This window comes from Heterodontus francisci, chromosome 10 (assembly GCF_036365525.1).
Source record: "Heterodontus francisci isolate sHetFra1 chromosome 10, sHetFra1.hap1, whole genome shotgun sequence".
Lineage (NCBI taxonomy): Eukaryota > Metazoa > Chordata > Chondrichthyes > Heterodontiformes > Heterodontidae > Heterodontus > Heterodontus francisci.
This window is the reverse complement of record NC_090380.1, coordinates 41,763,613-41,782,856: the sequence shown is the minus strand read 5'-3', so window position 1 is coordinate 41,782,856 and position 19,244 is coordinate 41,763,613. Positions and strand designations below refer to the sequence as shown.

At 44.3% G+C, this 19,244-nt stretch overlaps 1 protein-coding gene across 5 annotated transcripts in view; it reads right to left on the bottom strand.

Annotated features, from left to right (window-relative positions):
* b4galt4 (UDP-Gal:betaGlcNAc beta 1,4- galactosyltransferase, polypeptide 4) overlaps positions 1–19,244 on the bottom strand; it is a 45,378-nt gene that overhangs the window by 18,230 nt on the left and 7,904 nt on the right. For all 5 annotated transcript variants that reach the window (XM_068040493.1, XM_068040494.1, XM_068040492.1 and 2 more), the window contains 3 exons: positions 6,910–7,332; positions 4,971–5,203; positions 3,857–4,044 (listed from right to left, as the gene is read on the bottom strand). In XM_068040493.1, coding sequence (XP_067896594.1) covers positions 3,857–4,044; positions 4,971–5,203; positions 6,910–7,180 — 692 coding nt within the window. In that variant the 5' untranslated portion in view covers positions 7,181–7,332. The remainder of the gene's footprint in view (positions 1–3,856; positions 4,045–4,970; positions 5,204–6,909; positions 7,333–19,244) is intronic.

The following is a 19,244-nucleotide window of genomic DNA, read 5'->3' as shown; positions in this document are numbered from 1 at the left end:
TTTCTGCATCGAGAGACAGGTTACTGGTGATAGGTAGGTGAACTCTTGAACCACTTCCAGAACGTGGTCGCCAATATTGATGGATGGAGCATTTCTGACGTCCTGCCCCATGATGTTTGTTTTCTTGAGGCTGATGGTTAGGCCAAATTCATTGCAGGCAGCCGCAAACCTGTCGATGAGACTCTGCAGGCACTCTTCAGTGTGAGATGTTAAAGCAGCATCGTCAGCAAAGAGGAGTTCCCTGATGAGGACTTTCCGTACTTTGGACTTCGCTCTTAGACGGGCAAGGTTGAACAACCTGCCCCCTGATCTTGTGTGGAGGAAAATTCCTTCTTCTGAAGACTTGAACGCATGTGAAAGCAGCAGGGAGAAGAAAATCCCAAAAAGTGTGGGTGCGACAACACAGCCCTATTTCACGCCACTCAGGATAGGAAAGGGGTCTGATGAGGAGCTGCCATGTTGAATTGTGCCTTTCATATTGTCATGGAATGAGGTGATGATACTTAGTAGCTTTGGTGGACATCTAATCTTTTCTAGTAGTCTGAAGAGACCACGTCTGCTGACGAGATCAATGAAAGCAATGTAGAGGGGCATCTGTTGTTCGCGGCATTTCTCCAGTATCTGACGAAGGGAGAACAGCATGTCAACGGTCGATCCCTCTGCACGAAAGCCACACTGTGCCTCAGGGTAAACACGCTCGGCCAGCTTCTGGAGCCTGTTTAGAGCGACTTGAGCAAAGACTTTCCCCACTATGCTGAGCAGGGAGATTCCACGGTAGTTGTTGCAGTCACCGCGGTCACCTTTGTTTTTATAGAGGGTGATGATATTGGCATCGCGCATGTCCTGAGGTACTGCTCCCTCGTCCCAGCACAGGCATAGCAGTTCATGTAGTGCTGAGAGTATAGCAGGCTTGGCACTCTTGATTATTTCAGAGGTAATGCGTCATTCCCAGGGGCTTTTCCGCTGGCTAGAGAATCAATGGCATCACTGAGTTCCGATTTTGTTGGCTGTATATCCTTCCTTAAACATGGAGACCAAAGCTACACACAGTGAGGGTAATTTTTTGGGCCCCCCACGAGACAGGTTCGGAGGCAGGGAGTCCCACAGAATTGTGACAGGAGGGTGGGACGAGGACCTTCGCAAAGCGATTTTGTCGGGAACGGGATAGGCCGATGATGGCCTTCCTGCCCAGAGGCCAAGTGAGGCCTCTTAAGGGCCTCTTCATTCTGCCGCCGCAATTTAACCAGTGGCTGGGCGGGGGGTGGTGGGGGGCTCCACCACGCGGGTAGGTTGCTCAGTATAACAAAGCGACCTCCCTGCGGGCTTGGGGGGAGGTGGGGACCTCTTCATGGGCAATCTGTGGCCCACGGAGGGCCCCCACCAGGAAAAAGTCTATCTCCGTATACCCCTCTTCCCCTGTACTAAACTCCCACCCTCCTCTCCAGCTCACCCACCAGCCAGGGCCTACCGGTCTAGCCCGGGGACCCCACCTCACTCACCTTGGATCCAGATTCCAGCACTGGGCCTGGGTCCAAGGCCTCTTGCAGTACCAGCAGTGGCCACCGCTCCCAGTGGCGCTGCCAATACTGCTGAGCTGCTGGCCCTGTGATTGGCCAGCAGCACTTGGAGGCGGGTTCCCAGCGCTGGGCTGTTAATTGGCCTGGCGCCATAGAATCGGTCCAAGGGGGCCCCAGCTGGCAGAGGCAGGATGCCCTCCACCTTTCTTGGCCCGGCGCCAGGAACCCCGCCGTGGTCACAAATTCAGCCCAGTACTCCAGGTGTGCTCGGACCAAAGCCCTGTACAATTATAACATTACTTTCTTATACTTGTACTCCAATCCCCTTGCAATAACAGTCAATATGCTATTTGCCTTTTTGCTTGCTGTACCTACATGCTAGTTTTCTGTGTTCCTTGTATGAGCACTCTCCAGTCTCTCTGACATCAACATTTACAAGTTTCACCCCTTTTAATATTCTGCTCTTCTATTCTTATGAAGAAAGTGAATAACCTCACACTCTCACATTATACTCATCTGCCACCTTTTTACCCACTCACTTAACCTGGCTATATCTCTTTGCAGCCTCTCTGGGTTCTCCTCACAGCTTGCATTCCCACCTACCTTTGTGAAAACTTAGATACATTATTCTCTGTCTCTTCTCCTAAGTCATTAATATAGATTATAAATAGCTGAGGCCCCAGTACTGATCCTTGCGGCACTCTACTTGTCACAGCCTGCTAACTTGAAAATGCCCCGTTTATCCCTACTCTCTGCTTCCTGTCCATTAACCAATCCTCCATCCATGCTAATAAATTACCCCCAACTCCATGAGCCCTTATCTTGTGGATGAGCCTTTTGTGAGACACATTATTGAATGCCTTTTGCAAATCCAGGTATACTACATCTACTGGGTCCACTTTATCTATCCTACTTGTTACATCCTCAAAAAGCTCTAATACATTTTTCAAACAGGATTTCCCTTTCATAAAATCATGTTGACTTTGCCTGATTATACTATGCTTTTCTAAGTACATTATTGCAACATCTTTAATAATAGATTCCAGCACTTTCCCAGTGACTGATGTCAGGCTAACTGGTCTGTTGTTCCCCATTTTTTCTCACCCTCCTTTCTTGAATAGTGGTGTTACATTTGCTAACTTCCAACCGCTGGGGCATGGGGAAGAGTGAGAGGGGAAGGCATGCTGAAAGTTGAAGAATGTGATGGAGAGGAAGGTGAGAAAGGAGTGTTGCTGAGAGATGAAGAGGTGTACTCTCCCTTCCTGCTCGAGGTCATTGAACTTCTGGCATTAACCACTGTCCAGACAGCTGATTTTGTGCGGGGGCGGGAGGGACGATAAAGTTAGACAAAGAGGACGTCTCTCAATGTCCTTACCTGAATGAAGGGAGGCACTGGAGAAGCAGGGAGCAGCCCTTCTGCTAATCTCTCTCAGATAGAGATCAAGTTAAGCTCCTGGAAAGAACACTTACTGAGCTGAAGAGGCTACAAGTGAAAACAGGGATACTTGCTTTAGGTGGTGTGGCCGTGCTTTAGATACTCTTTGAATGGTGGACCCTGCAGTCCAAGTTTATCAGGCTGCTGAATTTGCACCAACATGGAGAGCAACCTGGCAGTTTTAATCAAATAAGGCCACAGAGTTAATATAGTCGTGGCCTTGTGCCAAGAAGTCCATGAGGGATTCCTCCCACCCCAAACATGCCTAGCATTAAAATCAAAGCTTTAGTCAGTCCTTCCTCCCACTCTCATTCCAGGAGGGCTGAATAGTCTGCTTTGGATCCAAGGATGCTATCATAGCCTCGCCTGGTTGATCCATTTCCAATTGTTCCTTTCTTTCCTCCAACACACTCTAGTGGATTTCATGACCTAACCAAGATAAGCAATTTCCTATTGAATATGGAAAGTTAATGACCTAGGACTTTCACTGCCATAACTTTGCCAGAAGTGCAGTGAAACTACTGTTCATCTGAAGTACACTTCACACACAAAGTTAATAACAGATGCTAGCAGCTGTTCAGAAATTCAAGGTCAACGTTTCTGAAAACATTGTTTCACTAGTTCAGCTGTGTATGTTGTCACATTTAACAGCAGAGGCCATTGCCACACTCAGTTTTCAGTTATCTGACCATTTACAACTTCATTACCTTGTTTGAAAAACCATGCTCTTAAAAACCTTAGCGCTGTCCTGCAAAATGGGCCTCGGCCTTTTAAATAAGTTTCTCCAAAACAGCACACTTGCTAACTGAGATTCTATTATGCAATATAGCAATGATTGCCATTTATTTAGTCTTCCCTTCAACCTCCGATTTGTGTCAAAATCAGATTCAATAATGGCACCTACTTGTATCCAGTAACATTCCGGCCTACAACAAGGTGTTTTGGTTCATGATCACAGAGGTACAGATTGAAATCATTCTCTGGTACAAGATCAACATCATGGAAAATGAAACAGTCCCACTTGCGTTCCTTCAGTGCTTCCAGGAAGCCCACATTCAACAGCTTGGCTCGATTAAACATACCATTACCAGCCTGATGGAGTAAAAGGCTTCAGTCAGCAGGGTTACTTCAGGAAAAGTAAATTTAAATGTATAAAGCTTATTTTCTGACTGAGTATCAGCATGCTTTTTACTTCTTTTCAGTTTTCCTAGATTGATATCAGACTGCCTAGACAGTACTCACTGAAGTTTATGTGATTTATAAAAAGGTGAATTTGAGCAGCATGAGATAATACAGTTCAGAACACTATTATATACTTCACTTCTGAATGGTTACATTTTTACATCACCTTCAATTATATACAAATGAACCCTCATCATTACAAAACTGGTAAAGTTCTCATGAAGAACTCATCTTCAGAACTTTCGTTGTTCATAATAGAACTTCCAGTTGTAACTGTGGAAAACAATTAGAATGAGGTAATTGTCTCTTAGTGACTGGCAGGTTGGTATGCCGAGATCCATAGATATGCTACTAGTGGATCTTCCTGAAGGTAAGGGTCTGTGAGAGAGCAACAGAACAAAGCTGGCATTGACAGAGAGACGACGACGATAATGACAAGAGATCTTTTGAGAGAAAAAGGAGTCTCACACGTGAGAATATGACTGAGGGGCAAAAACATGAATGAGAAGCAGAGTAGCCTACAGCCAAAACAAAAAAGGGCAGAGAAATAGAAGAGATGGATGGGAAGGAGCACAAATGCAGATGCACCTCATTTCCAAAATACACAAGAGAAAGGGAAAGTAACTAAGAAAAACTAGGAAGTCCAGATATAATTTGTCTCTAGTAAGACAAACTCAGTTTTAGTTAGAAACTAATCTATCAACAAAAGCAATAAACCCACCAGTGTCCAGCCAGGGGGTAATTATATTATGATAAAATATTTAGATTAAATTGATGTACAAATCTAAGGGGATGATCAAAGTTCTGCTTTCTCTGTACTCTTATTAATCAAGTACCTGATTAATGACATATATCCCATAATCCAGTAGCTGCCGCTGTAGAAACGGATGTAGATGCTCAAGTAGATATATGAGGTGTCTTTCCCGGTTCCTATATGGAATCAGTATAGCAACACGTTGAAGAGCGTGGCATTCTTGGGGCCTATATCTCCCTTCTCGTACTTTTGGATTGTTTGTCTGAACCTGGTCCAAGGTGAGTTGTTTATCAAATTTTAACGTGGTTGCACTACCTATAAAGAGAATTGAGATTGGATGGAAGACAGGAAAATAAATTATTTTGTTTATAATGTTAGTAACCATCTCTGCTCTTATTTAATAGTCCATGTTAATAAATCACACAGTGATTGTCCTCAATTTTGCTTAATATGACACACTTGGAAGATCAAACGTTTAGCCTCGTAAACCTCAAAATAAATTCAAAAGCATCTGATTTATTTTTCCCTCAATGCCAAGACTTAGAATTTCTGTAGCCAGTTTACCTGAAGCTGGTTTGAATAATCAGAACGGACAGGAATTTACATAGGAAAAGAATAGACCATTCGGCACCTGGAACCTCTTCCAATTAGATAATGGCTGCTCTGTACCTCAAATTCACATACCCACCTTTGATCCATATTCCTCGATACCCTTACCTAATAAAAATGTCGATCTTGGTCTTGAAAATTTCAATTAACCCAGCATCCACAGCCTTGTGGAAGGAGAGAACTCCAGATTTCTGCTACCTCGTGTGGAGAAGCGTTTGCTGGTTTCACTCTCAAATGACCTGGCTCCAATTTTAGAATTGTGGTCCTTTGTTCTGGATTCACGCACCAAAGGAAATAGCTTCTCAGCATCTACTCTAACAAAACCTTTTATTTATTTATTTTTAAACACCTCAATTAGATCACCCCTCATCTTTCATGGCACCAGCTGTGGTTCTGTGGGTAAAACACTTGCTTCAGAGTCAGAAAGTTGTGGACTCCTGTCACATGCCAGAGACTGGAGCACAAAAATCTAGGTTGATACTCCATCGCAGCACTGTGAGAATGCTATACTATCAGAGGTGCAGTCTTTTGGATGAGACGTTAAACCTCTGATGCCCTGTCAGATGTATGCAAAAGATTCCATGGCGCTATCTTGAAGAAGAGCAGGGGAGTTCTCCCCAGTGTCCTGTCAATACTTATCACTCAACCAACATCATTAAAACAAACAGTATACCCTTCAAATAGTTAGTTAGCATGATATATCCAATTTATTATTCATCCATCATAAAACAGAAGAAGATGTGGTCTTGTCACATTGCCGTTTTTGGGGAATTGGTGTGCACAATTTGGCACCGCATTTCCCACATTACAATGGGGACTACAACATAAAAGTAATTTATTGACTTTGAAGCACTTTGGCATGTCCTGAGGTCATGAAAGGTGCTATATAAATGCAAAGCTTTCTTTAAAAATAATGGCAATCTATGTGCCCCAATTACTAACCATTTCTGGCAAAATGAACTTAATGCTTCAACCTTACCATGGGGAGAAAAATGAAGTTTGCTTTGGTGACTATCTTTGATCTTATTCTGCATTGAGGATATTAAATATTTAACAATAGCCATCACTATAAATGAGTGAACATTTTAGTTTAAAGTCTGCAAACTTCTAAACCAGTTCACAGTAGTAACTCAGATATGGTTGTTCTATTCCAGAAAGTCAGGCAGTAAAGGATAAATGTGGAGCCTAATCTTTACAGTTACAAACGTTTATTAACAGAGACACATGTCATACACATGCACCTCCTAATCCAACGATCACAGTTTCAGTTTGCTCCTATATGTAGTGGACCAAGTCAATCTGCAGTTAACGACCATCACTTGAGTACAATTACCAGACAATTAACAATGGCTGCAAATCCTTCCTCCTTAACCCAGATTCTACATGTTAAATGAAAATTTCCCTTTACTTACGTAGGTATGGTGATAGTAAAGGACACAATGGAAGACTTGTTGGAGTTGGCGACACCAGTCGTGGGCAACATAGACCTGTTGACACCATCTGATCTTCAGTCAATTTTTGTATTTTCCATAATTTTTGTCCCAGGGGTTGGGGATTAAATTCCCATACTAGCTCCTGGTTAATATAAGCTACTATCCAAGTAAGAATAGAGCCAAGACTAACAATAATTAATAGAAATTTCAATCTTTGAGAAAAACTGAAAGTTCCCACTTTGCAAGCCATAGTATAAATATCAAAGATCAATAAAGGGAACAGATCATAGACTAGTGATGTAATGAACTTTGGCAGAGGAAGACCAGGGATTCTCTATAATAATCCTCTCCACCTATGAGTTTTCTTGTCCACGACATACTTTGTACTGCTAGGCATTCAATCTGTAAGAGAAAAAAAAACAGTAATCAATTGGGACATCGCAAATTCGTAAACAAAACTCTGGATTGAAAAGAAAAATATTTTTTGAAATGTTTGGAAATCAACACAACCATATACACTGTCTCACCAACAGCAACAACTTTCTATTTTATTCAAGTTGGAATTTTGTAATAGAGGTTTGATTGTCCTGAAAAAGAACCAAATTAGTACTATTCATAAACAGGACCATTTCTTCTAATTGCAGGAAAAATGGAAAGAGAAAAGAGGATAGGAGAAGAAATACTGGTTCAATTCAAACATGACTGAAAAATCTTCCTAAACAAGAAGAGCCTTATTAGTCTCCAATAGTCCCAGCCACCATGCTTTCTGTAGGATCTAGGGGTGCACAAACTGGTTGCTGCATTTGCCTCTAAAAACAAACTACACTTCAAAAGTAATTAATTGGATGTGAAGCACCTCGAGACATCCTGAAGTTGTACAGACAATATACATGTTATTTCTGTCTTTGCTTAATATGGACACAATCACTTGAATATTTCAAGCAGGCAGATGAATTTGAGGGCATCACTGTAGTTGGGGTTTTAAAATCACCCCAATGGTAACTACCACCCAAATATACAGCAGAATTATAGCTCATTCACGAAGAACAGATTGGACACACTATGTGCTAGTGGCAAAGGCTGTTTTGTTGAGCTGCTTCTTTTTCAGTTGCATGTTCAGGTACAATTCTAGGCACTGGCACATCATCATAGACATTGAAGTCTACACAAACAGCTTATTCAATCAAGTGAGATGCTACAATCTAACCCAGCCCTCACCCAATAGCTCTAGGAGTTGCAAGAGTGGAAAGTGCATTGGTGTTGGCAATTTTTTCAACTCTATTCCTTTTCTTTCCAATTTTTCTTCTCTTGTCCTGTGGCCTCCTTAGGGCTGATCACCCACATGCCAGCTTACGCAAGTGGCTACTAAATTGGAGTTTGAACCTTCAGGCCAAAGAAGGATATTTACTCCAACAGATCCCTGAAATTTCAAGGGGCCTCCACCTGTTCCAGCTTCACACCCTCATATCTTTTTCCCCATATTCTTCATGGTCACCTCAGAGCCATCAACAGCAGAAATAAGGGAAGTCAAACAAGTTTTGACTGACTTGTAGGTCTTTACCTGTCTATCAGACCTGAAAGTTAACTCTGCTTCTCTCTACACAGATGCTGGCAGACCTGCTGAGTTCCTCCAGAACTTTCTGCTTTGCTGCCAGATTGACAGCAGCCCCACTCTTCAATAGTGAGGTATTTATTTGGTAGCTGTCAGGAAGCAGGTGCTGGGGCACTTTAAATAGAGCCCCAGCACCAGCTACACAGCTGAGCCAACGTCCATCATGGCACCGGATGTCCCGCCTCCCCCCATGAAATATGGGTTGTGGGGGGGGGGGGGTGCATCACCATGATGCTAATGAGCCCCTGAATGTAATATAGTGGGGGCTCAGTGACGGGCGATCCACGCGGGCGGACCATAAACTTCAAAGTGCACCGCCACAATTTGCGGTGCACTCGTAAAATTCAGTTTCTGTTCCCCAGTTTGAGGGTACTTTGTCTCTTGGATTCTTTCTTGATGGACATGGCTCATGCAGGATTGATGTGAGTTACTGCAGATGTTTCAGCAAATTGCACAGAATACAGGTTACATTATGACCAATTTTCACAACTCTGCACTTGGGGAGCCTAGGACTAGGGGACATAATCTAAAAAATTAAAGCTTGAGCTTTCAGAACTGAAAAAGAGAGGGAGAGGGAGAGGGAGAGAGAAAAAGCCTTCCAGAAGGAATGCGAAGAGAGAGAACTAAGGCAACTTGAGTTAACTAGGGGACGACAGAGTAACCCCAGTGAAAGCATAGCCAATATGGAGCAATGTAATTCAGGGCCGGGTACAGAACTGTTAAAACTTTCCCAACTGATCTCAAAATACAATGAGGGAGACGTGGAAGTGTTTTTTGTGTCTTTTGAAAAACTGGCACGGCAGTTAAAGTGGCCAGCTGAGTCTTGGCCACTACAAAGCAAGCTAACCAGAAAAGCCCATGAGGCTTATTCCATGTTGCCAGATCCAATTATGACCTGACAAAAAATGTTATCCCGGGACATATGATTTAGCACCGGAAGCCTATTGCCAAAAGTTTAGAACCCTCAAGAAGCAAGCTAATCAAACTTACTTGGAGGTTGAGAGGAATAAGCAGCTGGCTTTTGATCAGTGGATGAGGGCTTTTAAAGTACAGCTCAGCTATGAAAATCTCAGAGAGGTAATTTTGCTAGAGAAATTTAAAATCTCTCTCCCACTCTCCATCTCGACACATGTAGAGGAACAGAAGGGGAGCAGCACAGAGGTTAGCACCGCAGCCTCACAGCTCCAGCGACCTGGGTTCAATTCTGGGTACTGCCTGTGTGGAGTTTGCAAGTTCTCCCTGTGTCTACGTGCGTTTTCTCCGGGTGCTCCGGTTTCCTCCCACAGCCAAAAGACTTGCAGGTTGATAGGTAAATTGGCCATTATAAATTGCCCCTAGTATAGGTAGCTGGTAGGGGAATATAGGGACAGGTGGGGATGTAGTCGGAATGTGGGATTAGTGTAGGATTAGTATAAATGGGTGGTTGATGGTCGGCACAGACTCGGTGGGCCGAAGGGCCTGTTTCAGTGCTGTATCTCTAAACTAAACTAAGGTTCATAGAGCATGGCAGGCAGCAGTTCTGGCCGATGAGTTTGTTCTCATTTATAAGTCAGTTCTGTAGGGGAAAACCTTTCCTAGTCACCCACAAAAATCCAAAAAGGACAAAGGGTGGGAAGGTGATAGAAGCCCAAGCAGTCCTGGGAGGGAAAGAAAAGCAGGAGACACAGGGGGGCCCTCTTCCAGCCAAAAAGGAAGGTGCTGTAAGTAGGAGTGAGACCTGGAGACCTGTGTGCTTCCATTGTAATAAAGAAGGGCATTTAAGAGCTGACTGCTGGAAACTAAAAGGAAAACCTGTAGAGTTAATCAGGGCTCAGTGACGGAGAAGGGACCCTGATTGAAAGCACAACAGAACAAGCTGTGGCTTTAACTGCAGAAAGAGCGAGACCCAGGAAGCCTATCACTGCAAATGCAAGAAAATTTAATAGGATTCCTGAAGGTTATCAGGGTTTTGTGTCTGAAGGGAGAGTAACCCCATACCCCTCGAGTGGGGCAAGCAAGGCCGTAGTAATTCTCAGGGACACAGGGGTCACTAAATCCCTTTTACTGGGAAAAGGCATAACCTTTCCCCCAGAGGGTGCAGTAAACGCCAGAATGGTGGTGAATGGTATTGGAGGGCAGTGCATGCCTGTATTTTTACACCAGGTGCCCTTGGAATGCGACCTAGTTTCGAGACCGGTGACCGTATAGAATGTCCCTAGTTTGCCTGTGGAGGGGGTTGACCTGCTCCTAGGTAATGATCTGGCAAGGACGAAGGTGGTAGCTTCCCCAGTAGTGAAAGAGAGACCACAGGAATTCAGAGAAATAGGGCAGTGGCAGAAGACAGATGCCTGCAGTTTCCCTGAATGTATAATGAATCAGGCCATGATCAAACCAGCTTCCCCAGAGGAGATTGAATTGGCACTGCAGGTGGATAACCATGTGGTCTGTCTGTCTGAGACTTTCTTTGGAAAGTTAGAAGAGCCAGGGAACGAGCTAAATAAATGAGGGACTGATGAGGAAATGGAGTTCTCCTCAAAAACCTGAGAGCATTGAGTAGACAGTGGTTCATCAGTTAGTGGTGCTGAAGAGATACCGGAGAAAAATATTAAGAATGGCCCATGAGTTACAGTGGCTGTACATGTCGGTATACGAAAAACCAAAGCCTGCATAATACTGGCCAAAACTCCACAAAAATGTGGTGGAGTACTGTAGGAGTTACCACATGTGCCAGGTTGAAGGGAATCCCCAACCTACTGTGAAAGCTGCACCCCAGTGTTTGGAGGACCCTTCAGCAGAGGGCTGGTGAACTGTAAGATACCCCTGCCGAGAACAAAAGGGGACAGGCAGGCACAAGGCTGGCAAAAGGTTAGAAAGGAAAGGGGAAAAAAGGGACCAAGAGGGCAGGTTAAAGGAAGTACGGGAGGAATCCAAATGGAAACGCCCTACTGTCTGGTCAGGCAACCCCAAAATATTTGAAACGTTAGACCCCACATCCTCTGATGTAAATGCAGACACTAGAAGCACCCCACTAGAGAGGCAAACAGCATTTACAGGAACCTGCAAAGACAAAGAAAGTCCTCAAGAGGGCAGAGAAACTGTGAGTGTGATACCTCATCTCGTTGAAGTGCCACAGGGGAGTGCAGTAGAATGTGGGCAAGTACCTGCAGGCCGGAGTGTCCCAGAGGACAAAGGGAAGGTTAGCAAAGGATCTTCCCCCACAATCAGGAAAAAGGGGAACCAGCCATCCGCTAAGATGAAAGGCTGCGTTTGCTGATAAAGCAACCACTAGGTGGCGTACTACTTGCACATGCGTAAATGCACTATAACGCCACTGTCTGTGACATTTTGGCAACTGCCAGGAGCAAAGATGGCGCTGCTCAATATATCACAAAATCAAAAACAAATGAAACCAAAATGGCCACTTCTGGTCCCCACTACGAGTTGTTTAATGAATTTTATTGGCGATTATTTCAGGACACAAACATGAATTTTAAACCAGTGAGCATTTAAAAAAGAGATTTCTAACATTTTGGAGGTTGGAACAGATAAATCCTGGGAGCTCGTGATCAGTATGAACACTGGCAGAGAGCTGCTTCTATGTTATAATAAGAGCCTAATCAACAACTTGATCCGGCATCACTTCAGTGAGCTTTGTGTTTAGACTTGAGCTCCAGGATAGCTACAGTTGCGGGATTGTGTGTGCATTTCAACAGAATCTGTGGCCTCAGCCCTTCGTCCCACTCAGCCGCTCGCTTCCCCGCTCGCAGTCTCCCTGCCTATCTCATCACTCTCTCTCTTCCACGCTTCCCCCATGCGGAGAAAAAAGGCTGCGATCGCGGGAGGGAGCACGGGGACCAGAAGCGGGAGGGAGCCCGGGGACCAGAAGCGGGAGGGAGCCCGGGGACCAGAAGCGGGAGGGAGCCGAGTGAAGCGAAGTGGCAAGGCCGGGAGTGACAGGCAATGAATTACTAATTTATGTGCATGCGTGAAGCAGTTGTGTTCGCGCGGCAAGCCAGGTGCTGACGTAGACTACGCATGCACAGCACCCTACTGGCAGCAAGAGTCTGTTCTGCGCATGTACGAAACTGGGAGTGCTTTCATTACATCAGCAGCTGGGGCTGCATTGTCAGGAGTCACTTTGAAGGTGAAAAGCCCTTGTATGACTCAAAGCACTGAAGGAGAGTTCAGAGTGGAATCGCCCACTGCCGCCGCCAGAGCAGAATGCCAACGTAGGGCTAATTAAATCTAATCCTTCCCTGAGACTTCAACAAGAACAATGACACCCTAGGCAGTCATTTAAACGTGCAAACTGAAAACCTTCCCCAAAAACCACATCTTTATTGGGGTGCCCAAAGAGCAGCTTAAAGCAGCACTGCTACAAGAAAACTGTTCGGATTTCTAAATGAGAGAGATGCATGTGTGTTTTCCTGTTCTTAACTTCACATTTTATTGCAATATTTAAACCAGACCGATTTTAACTTTCATCGCATTTCATTCCGCTGGGTGTGGAGGTGTCATGAAGACCCCACACCTGCCAAGGTTGAGGCATATTAATTTCATCATATGAACATTAATTTTAAACTGTTGCTGGAGTGAAGAAATTACTTGTATAAAAAAAGATCACCAGACACTTGGCTGGAGGATATTTGCATACTAAGAGACAGTGCTTGAAGAGACAAAAGAATTGCTCACTGATTCAATTAACAGAGATTGGGCTGGGCAATGGCGATCCACATGTTGTCCGGTAAGAGACAGCATTACACCCCCCGACCGAGAGTTTTGGAATCCACAAACACAAGGGTTTGTTTAAACAGTTAGTCACATGACTAACCTGCTGGCCAACTTGGAGTTTTGAATTGTGATCACAGGATATTTTGAAGACAGATCTGCAGAGTGCAATTGATCCTGGAACGAGACAGCCTCTCTCCTGGATGTCTCTCTCTCTCATTTTCTCACAAGCCGCCGGACCCATTGAAGACATGTAAACCTCAGTAGAGAAAAGACTTCTACATCAAAACAAGTTAAAAGCGTGCACTGGGCCCCAACGAACAGCAAGACTTACCGGCAACCAAAGACTCAACATCAAACTCAAAGGACTATAACTACAAATGCGATGATATTGTCTCAAACTTTTTCCCTTTATCCTTTTCTACTTTTTCTGTCTCTATCTGCGTGTGGTCACATCGCATATTCATAGCTGTTACCTGAATTACACTTTAAGATGAATAAACTTCCACCTTTCTTGTTTAAATGTAAGAAAACCTGTCTAATTGATTTGGGGAGGCGGTGGCGTCGTGGTATTATCACTGGACTGGTAACCCAGAGACCCGGGGTACTGATCTGGAGACATGGGTTCGAATCCCACCACAGCAGAAGGTGGAATTTGAATTTAATTAATAAATCTGGAATTAAAAGCTAGTCTAATGATGACCATGAAACCATTGTCAATTGCTGTAAAAACCCATCTGGTTCACTAATGTCCTTTAGGAAAGGAAATCTGCTGTCCTTACCAGGTCTGGCCTACATGTGACTCACAGCAATGTGGTTAACTCTTACATACCCTCTGAAATGGCCTAGCAAGCCACTCAGTTGTACCTAACCACTACAAAGTCAATAAAAAGGAATGAAACCGGACGGACCACCCAGCATCGACCTAGGCACCGGAAACGACAACGGCAAACCCAGCCCTGTCAACCCTGCAAAGTCCTCCTTACTAACATCTGGGGGATTGTGCCAAAGTTGGGAGAGCTGTCCCACAGACTAGTCAAGCAACAGCCTGACGTAGTCATACTCACGGAATCATACCTTACAGACAATGTCCCAGACACTACAATCACTATCCTTGGGTATCTCCTGTCCCACCGGCAGGACAGACCCAGCAGACGTGGTGGGACAGTGGTCTACAGTAGGGAGGGAGTTGCCCTGGGAGTCCTCAACATCGAATCCAGACCCCATGAAGTCTCATGGCATCAGGTCAAACATGAGCAAGGAAACCTCCTACTGATTACCACCTACCGCCCTCCCTCAGCTGAGGACTCAGTACTCCACCATGTTGAACACCACTTGGAGGAAGCACTGAGGGTGGCAAGGGCATTCAATGTCCATCAACAAGAGTGGCTCGGTAGCACCACTACTGACCGAGCTGGCCGAGTACTAAAGGACATAGCTGCTAGACTGGGTCTGCGGCAGGTGGTGGGGGAACCAACACGAGGGAAAAACATACTTGACCTCGTCCTCACCAATCTGCCTGCCACAGATGCTTCTGTCCATGACTGTATTGGTAGGAGTGACCACCGCACAGTCCTTGTGGAGACAAAGTCCCGCCTTCACATTGAGGATACCATCCATCATGTTGTGTGGCACTATCACCGTCCTAAATGGGATAGATTTCTAACAGACCTAGAAATGCAAAATTGGGCATCCATGAGGCGCTGTGGGCTATCAGCAGCAGCAGAATTGTACTCAACCACAATCTGTAAACTCATGGCCCGGCATATCCCCCACTCTACCATTACCATCAAGCCAGGAGACCAACCCTGGTTCAATGAAGAGTGCAGGAGGGCATGCCAGGAGCAGCACTAGGCATACCTCAAAATGAGGTGTCAACCTGGTGAAGCTACAACCCAGGACTACTTGCATGCCAAACTGCATAAGCAGCATGCAATAGACAGAGCTAAGTGATCCCATAACCAACAAATCAGATCTAAGCTCTGCAGTCCCTGCCACATCCAGTCGTGAATGGTGGTGGACAATTCAACAAGTAACTTGAGGAGGTGGCTGCACAAATATCCCCATCCTCAATGATGGGGGAGCCCAGCACATCAGTCTGAAACATTTGCAACAATCTTCAGCCAGAAGTGCCGAGTTGTGAGCCATCTCGGCCACCTCCTGAAGTCCTGAGCATTACAGATGCCAGACTTAAGCCAATTTGATTCATTCCGCGTGATATCAAGAAACGACTGAAGGCACTGGATACTGCAAATGCTATGGGCCCTGACAATATTCCGGCAACAGTACTGAAGACCTGTGCTCCAGAACATGCCACACTCCGAGCCAAGCTGTTCTAGTATAGCTACAACACTAGCATCTACCCGGCAATGTGGAAAATTACCCAGGTATGTCCTGTACACAAAAAGCAGGACAAGCCCAACCTGGCCAATTACCGTCCCATCAGTCTACTCTCAATCATCAGTAAAGTGATGGAAGGTGTCATCAACAGTGCAATCAAGCAGTACATGCTTAGCAATAACCTGCTCAGTGACGCTCAGTTTGGGTTCCGCCAGGGCCACTCAGCTCCTGACCTCATTACAGCCTTGGTTCAAACATGCACAAAAGAGCTGAACTCAAGAGGTGAGACATCACTGCAGGAGTTCCTCAGGGTAGTGTCCTAGGCCCAACCATCTTCAGCTGCATCATCAATGACCTTCCTTCAATCATAAGGTCAGAAGTGGGGATGTTCAGTGATGATTGCACAATGTTCAGCACCATTCATGACTCCTCAGATACTGAAGCAGTTTGTGTAGAAATGCAGCAAGACGTGGACAATATCCAGGCTTGGGCTGATAAGTGGCAAGTAACATTTGTGCCATACAAGTGCCAGGCAATGACCATCTCCAACAAGAGAGAATCTAACCATCTCCCCTTGACATTCAAAGGCATTACCATCACTGAATCCCCCACTAACAACATCCTAAGGGCTACCATTGACCAGAAACTGAACTGGAGTAGCGATATAAATACCGTGGCTACAAGAGCAGGTCAAAGGCTAGGAATCCTGCGGCGAGTAACTCACCTCCTGACTCCCCAAAGCCTGTCCACCATCTACAAGGCAGAAGTCAGGAGTGTGATGGAATACTCTCCACTTGCCTGGATGGGTGCAGCTCCAACAACACTCAAGGAGCTCAACACCATCCAGGACAAAGCAGCCTGCTTGATTGGCACACCATGCACAAACATTCACTCACTCCACCACCGACGCACAGTGGCAGCAGTGTGCACCATCTACAAGATGCACTGCAGCAACTCACCAAGGCTCCTTAGACAGCACCTTCCAAACTTGCGACCTCTACCATCTTGAAGGACAGGAGCAGCAGATGCATGGGAACACCACCACCTGCAAGTTCCCATCCAAGTCACACACCATCCTGACTTGGAACTATATTGCCATTCCTTCACTGTCGCTGGGTCAAAATCCTGGAACTCCCTTCCTAACAGCACTGTGGGTGTACCTACCCCACATGGACTGCAGCAGTTCAAGAAGGCAGCTCAACAAGGGCAATTAGGGATGGACAATAAATGCTGGCATAGCCAGTGACGTCCACATCCCATGAATGAATTAAAAAAGACAATTGGAAAGCAATGAATGAAGATTCACTGAGGAGGGGGGATGCCAAAACACAGTTTTTAAAAAATTAAAACTTATTACAGTTAGACCAGGCAAAGGCTGAGGGGGCACCCCTGGACCCCTATCTCACCTGATGGTAACAACATATTTGATAATTCATCAGAAAAAGGTACACTGCCAGAGGACTGGTGAATAGCTAACACTATATCCATATTTAAGGGAGAATGAGCAAGTCCAGAGAATTGTAGATCAGTCAGCTTATCAGAAGAATAATGGAATTCCCTACTAAAGATGAAATTGGAAAAAACATCTAAAAAACAAAAACATAATGATTAATAAAAAGTGTTGATGTTTCAGTTTGATGATCTTTCATCAAAGTCTTTCATCTCTCCAGATCTGCCTGTCCTGAGTATTCCCAATATTTTCTGTTATTACCACAAGTAGTTGTTAAGGCAAATAGTATAGATTAATTTAAGAGGAAGCTAGATAAGCATAGGAGAGGGAGAGAGAGAGAGACAGAGAGAGAGAGAGAGAGAGAAGGGAAGGAAGTTATGCTGATAGAGTTAGACGAGGAAGAATGGACAGAGGCTCGAGTGGAACATAAATGGCGGCCTGGGCTGGTTGGGTCGAATGACTTCTTTGTTATATATTCTATGTAAAACTCAATTAGCATTAATAAAGGGCAAAAATCAACTTTGAATAGGTGGGTTATCCATACAGAGATAGCCTTGGAATTCAGCACTTTCTGTGCCAGATTGCTTGGAAGGATATTACCACCACCGCTCATCCTGTTCACCTTATTAATACTTAATCCTTTTAACCATACCTGTCAAACAGACATTTCATTATCAAATAAATATTTTATCGAATAAGCAAATACTATAACTAGCATTTAAAACCTCCAGTTCCACCCAACTTGTGTTTATAGAGAACAGACATTTAATCAACATCACACTAAAAACAAACGTCAAGTAGAAAAAAAGGAATTATTTGCTTTGGGAGTTAGCCAACAGGAAATGTATTGATGTTCACAATTTTGTTTCTGTACTCATTTCATTCATTATACTGCTCGTGCAATTCTCAAATATCCACAATTAAGTTACTGATTTTTCTTTTACAACTGCTACAGTTAAGTGCTGATATGAAGCCAGGCTAGAGGAAAGAGAACAAGGAGGGTTTTAAACAGGATATATTGCAAGCCTTGGTGCAGTTTGCATTGCCATGCTAGAATTATTCAATTTGTACAAGGTTAACACCCAACAGACGTTTCAAATTGCTCCAGCCCCACCTTTCCCCTGGAGAAATTTCACATGTTTTAAAAATCAGCAGCATCATGACTCAATGAGAGCACATATCCAGTGTTCTCATATATATTGTTGACAAACTAGACAGTTCACTTCACAAGACATTCTCGCACACAACGGAAGCCCTTTGTATTTGTTTTGCAGCTATCCTAGTTCAGGGATATAATTACAGAAGTGGAAATAAACAAACAATAGGTTATTCTTAAGAGTATGAGGTGCAGCAGATAGGACTGAACTTTTTTCCCCTCAATAGGTATTTATACATGCTCATTTAGTATGTTTACTTTCTTATTTCTGGATCAACTCAGATTTCACTCCATTCCCCACCAACTGGAGTAGGGAGGTTTCTTCAGCTGAACAGTGTTCAGGCTACAGGAATTCTTTCAAAGTTTCCAGCTGCTGTTGGAGGCAGGGCACGCGCGAAGAGGCATGTTTTTCACCATGTAATTTATAACACAACAAGCATAAATTGGACCTGTCTATACTTACAGGAGAATTGATTTATGAGGGAAGGATTCACACACCCTATACAATACGTTAAAAATTAATGTCATGGCTCTGGATGGTTGATCCAAAAGCAAGCAGGCCACCAGATGACCCAGAATCTCCATCTATTTAAATGTTAGAAATTATTTATATAATAATTGCTTGAGCACAGATCTTCAAATTAGCCTGCTTCAACTGCAGAGACAAATTTATAACTGGACAACAGCCAAGGTGTTCCCTGTTCCCCACATGACATTGACTATTCCGCTAGGAGCCAGCTAAGCGAATCTCCATAGAATCGGTGAAAGTTAAGATACTGTCAAAAGCTACTGCTGTTTTGGAATCTTTCTTATTTGATGCAGTTTATGTATTCCATATTTCTACTACAAATGATGTAGAGAGTTTGAAGAGAAGAAACAGGAATAATGCAGCATGTTTACAGACTGAAAATGTAAACTCAGGGAAATGTCTAGGATGGAAGCCAGACAGATTTGAATAGAAAATTATGAGCATGCAACTGACAGGCATCAACATATTCAAGGATCTTCGAGAGAGGAAAAGGAGATTAGAGGTGGAGTGGAAGTTAGAG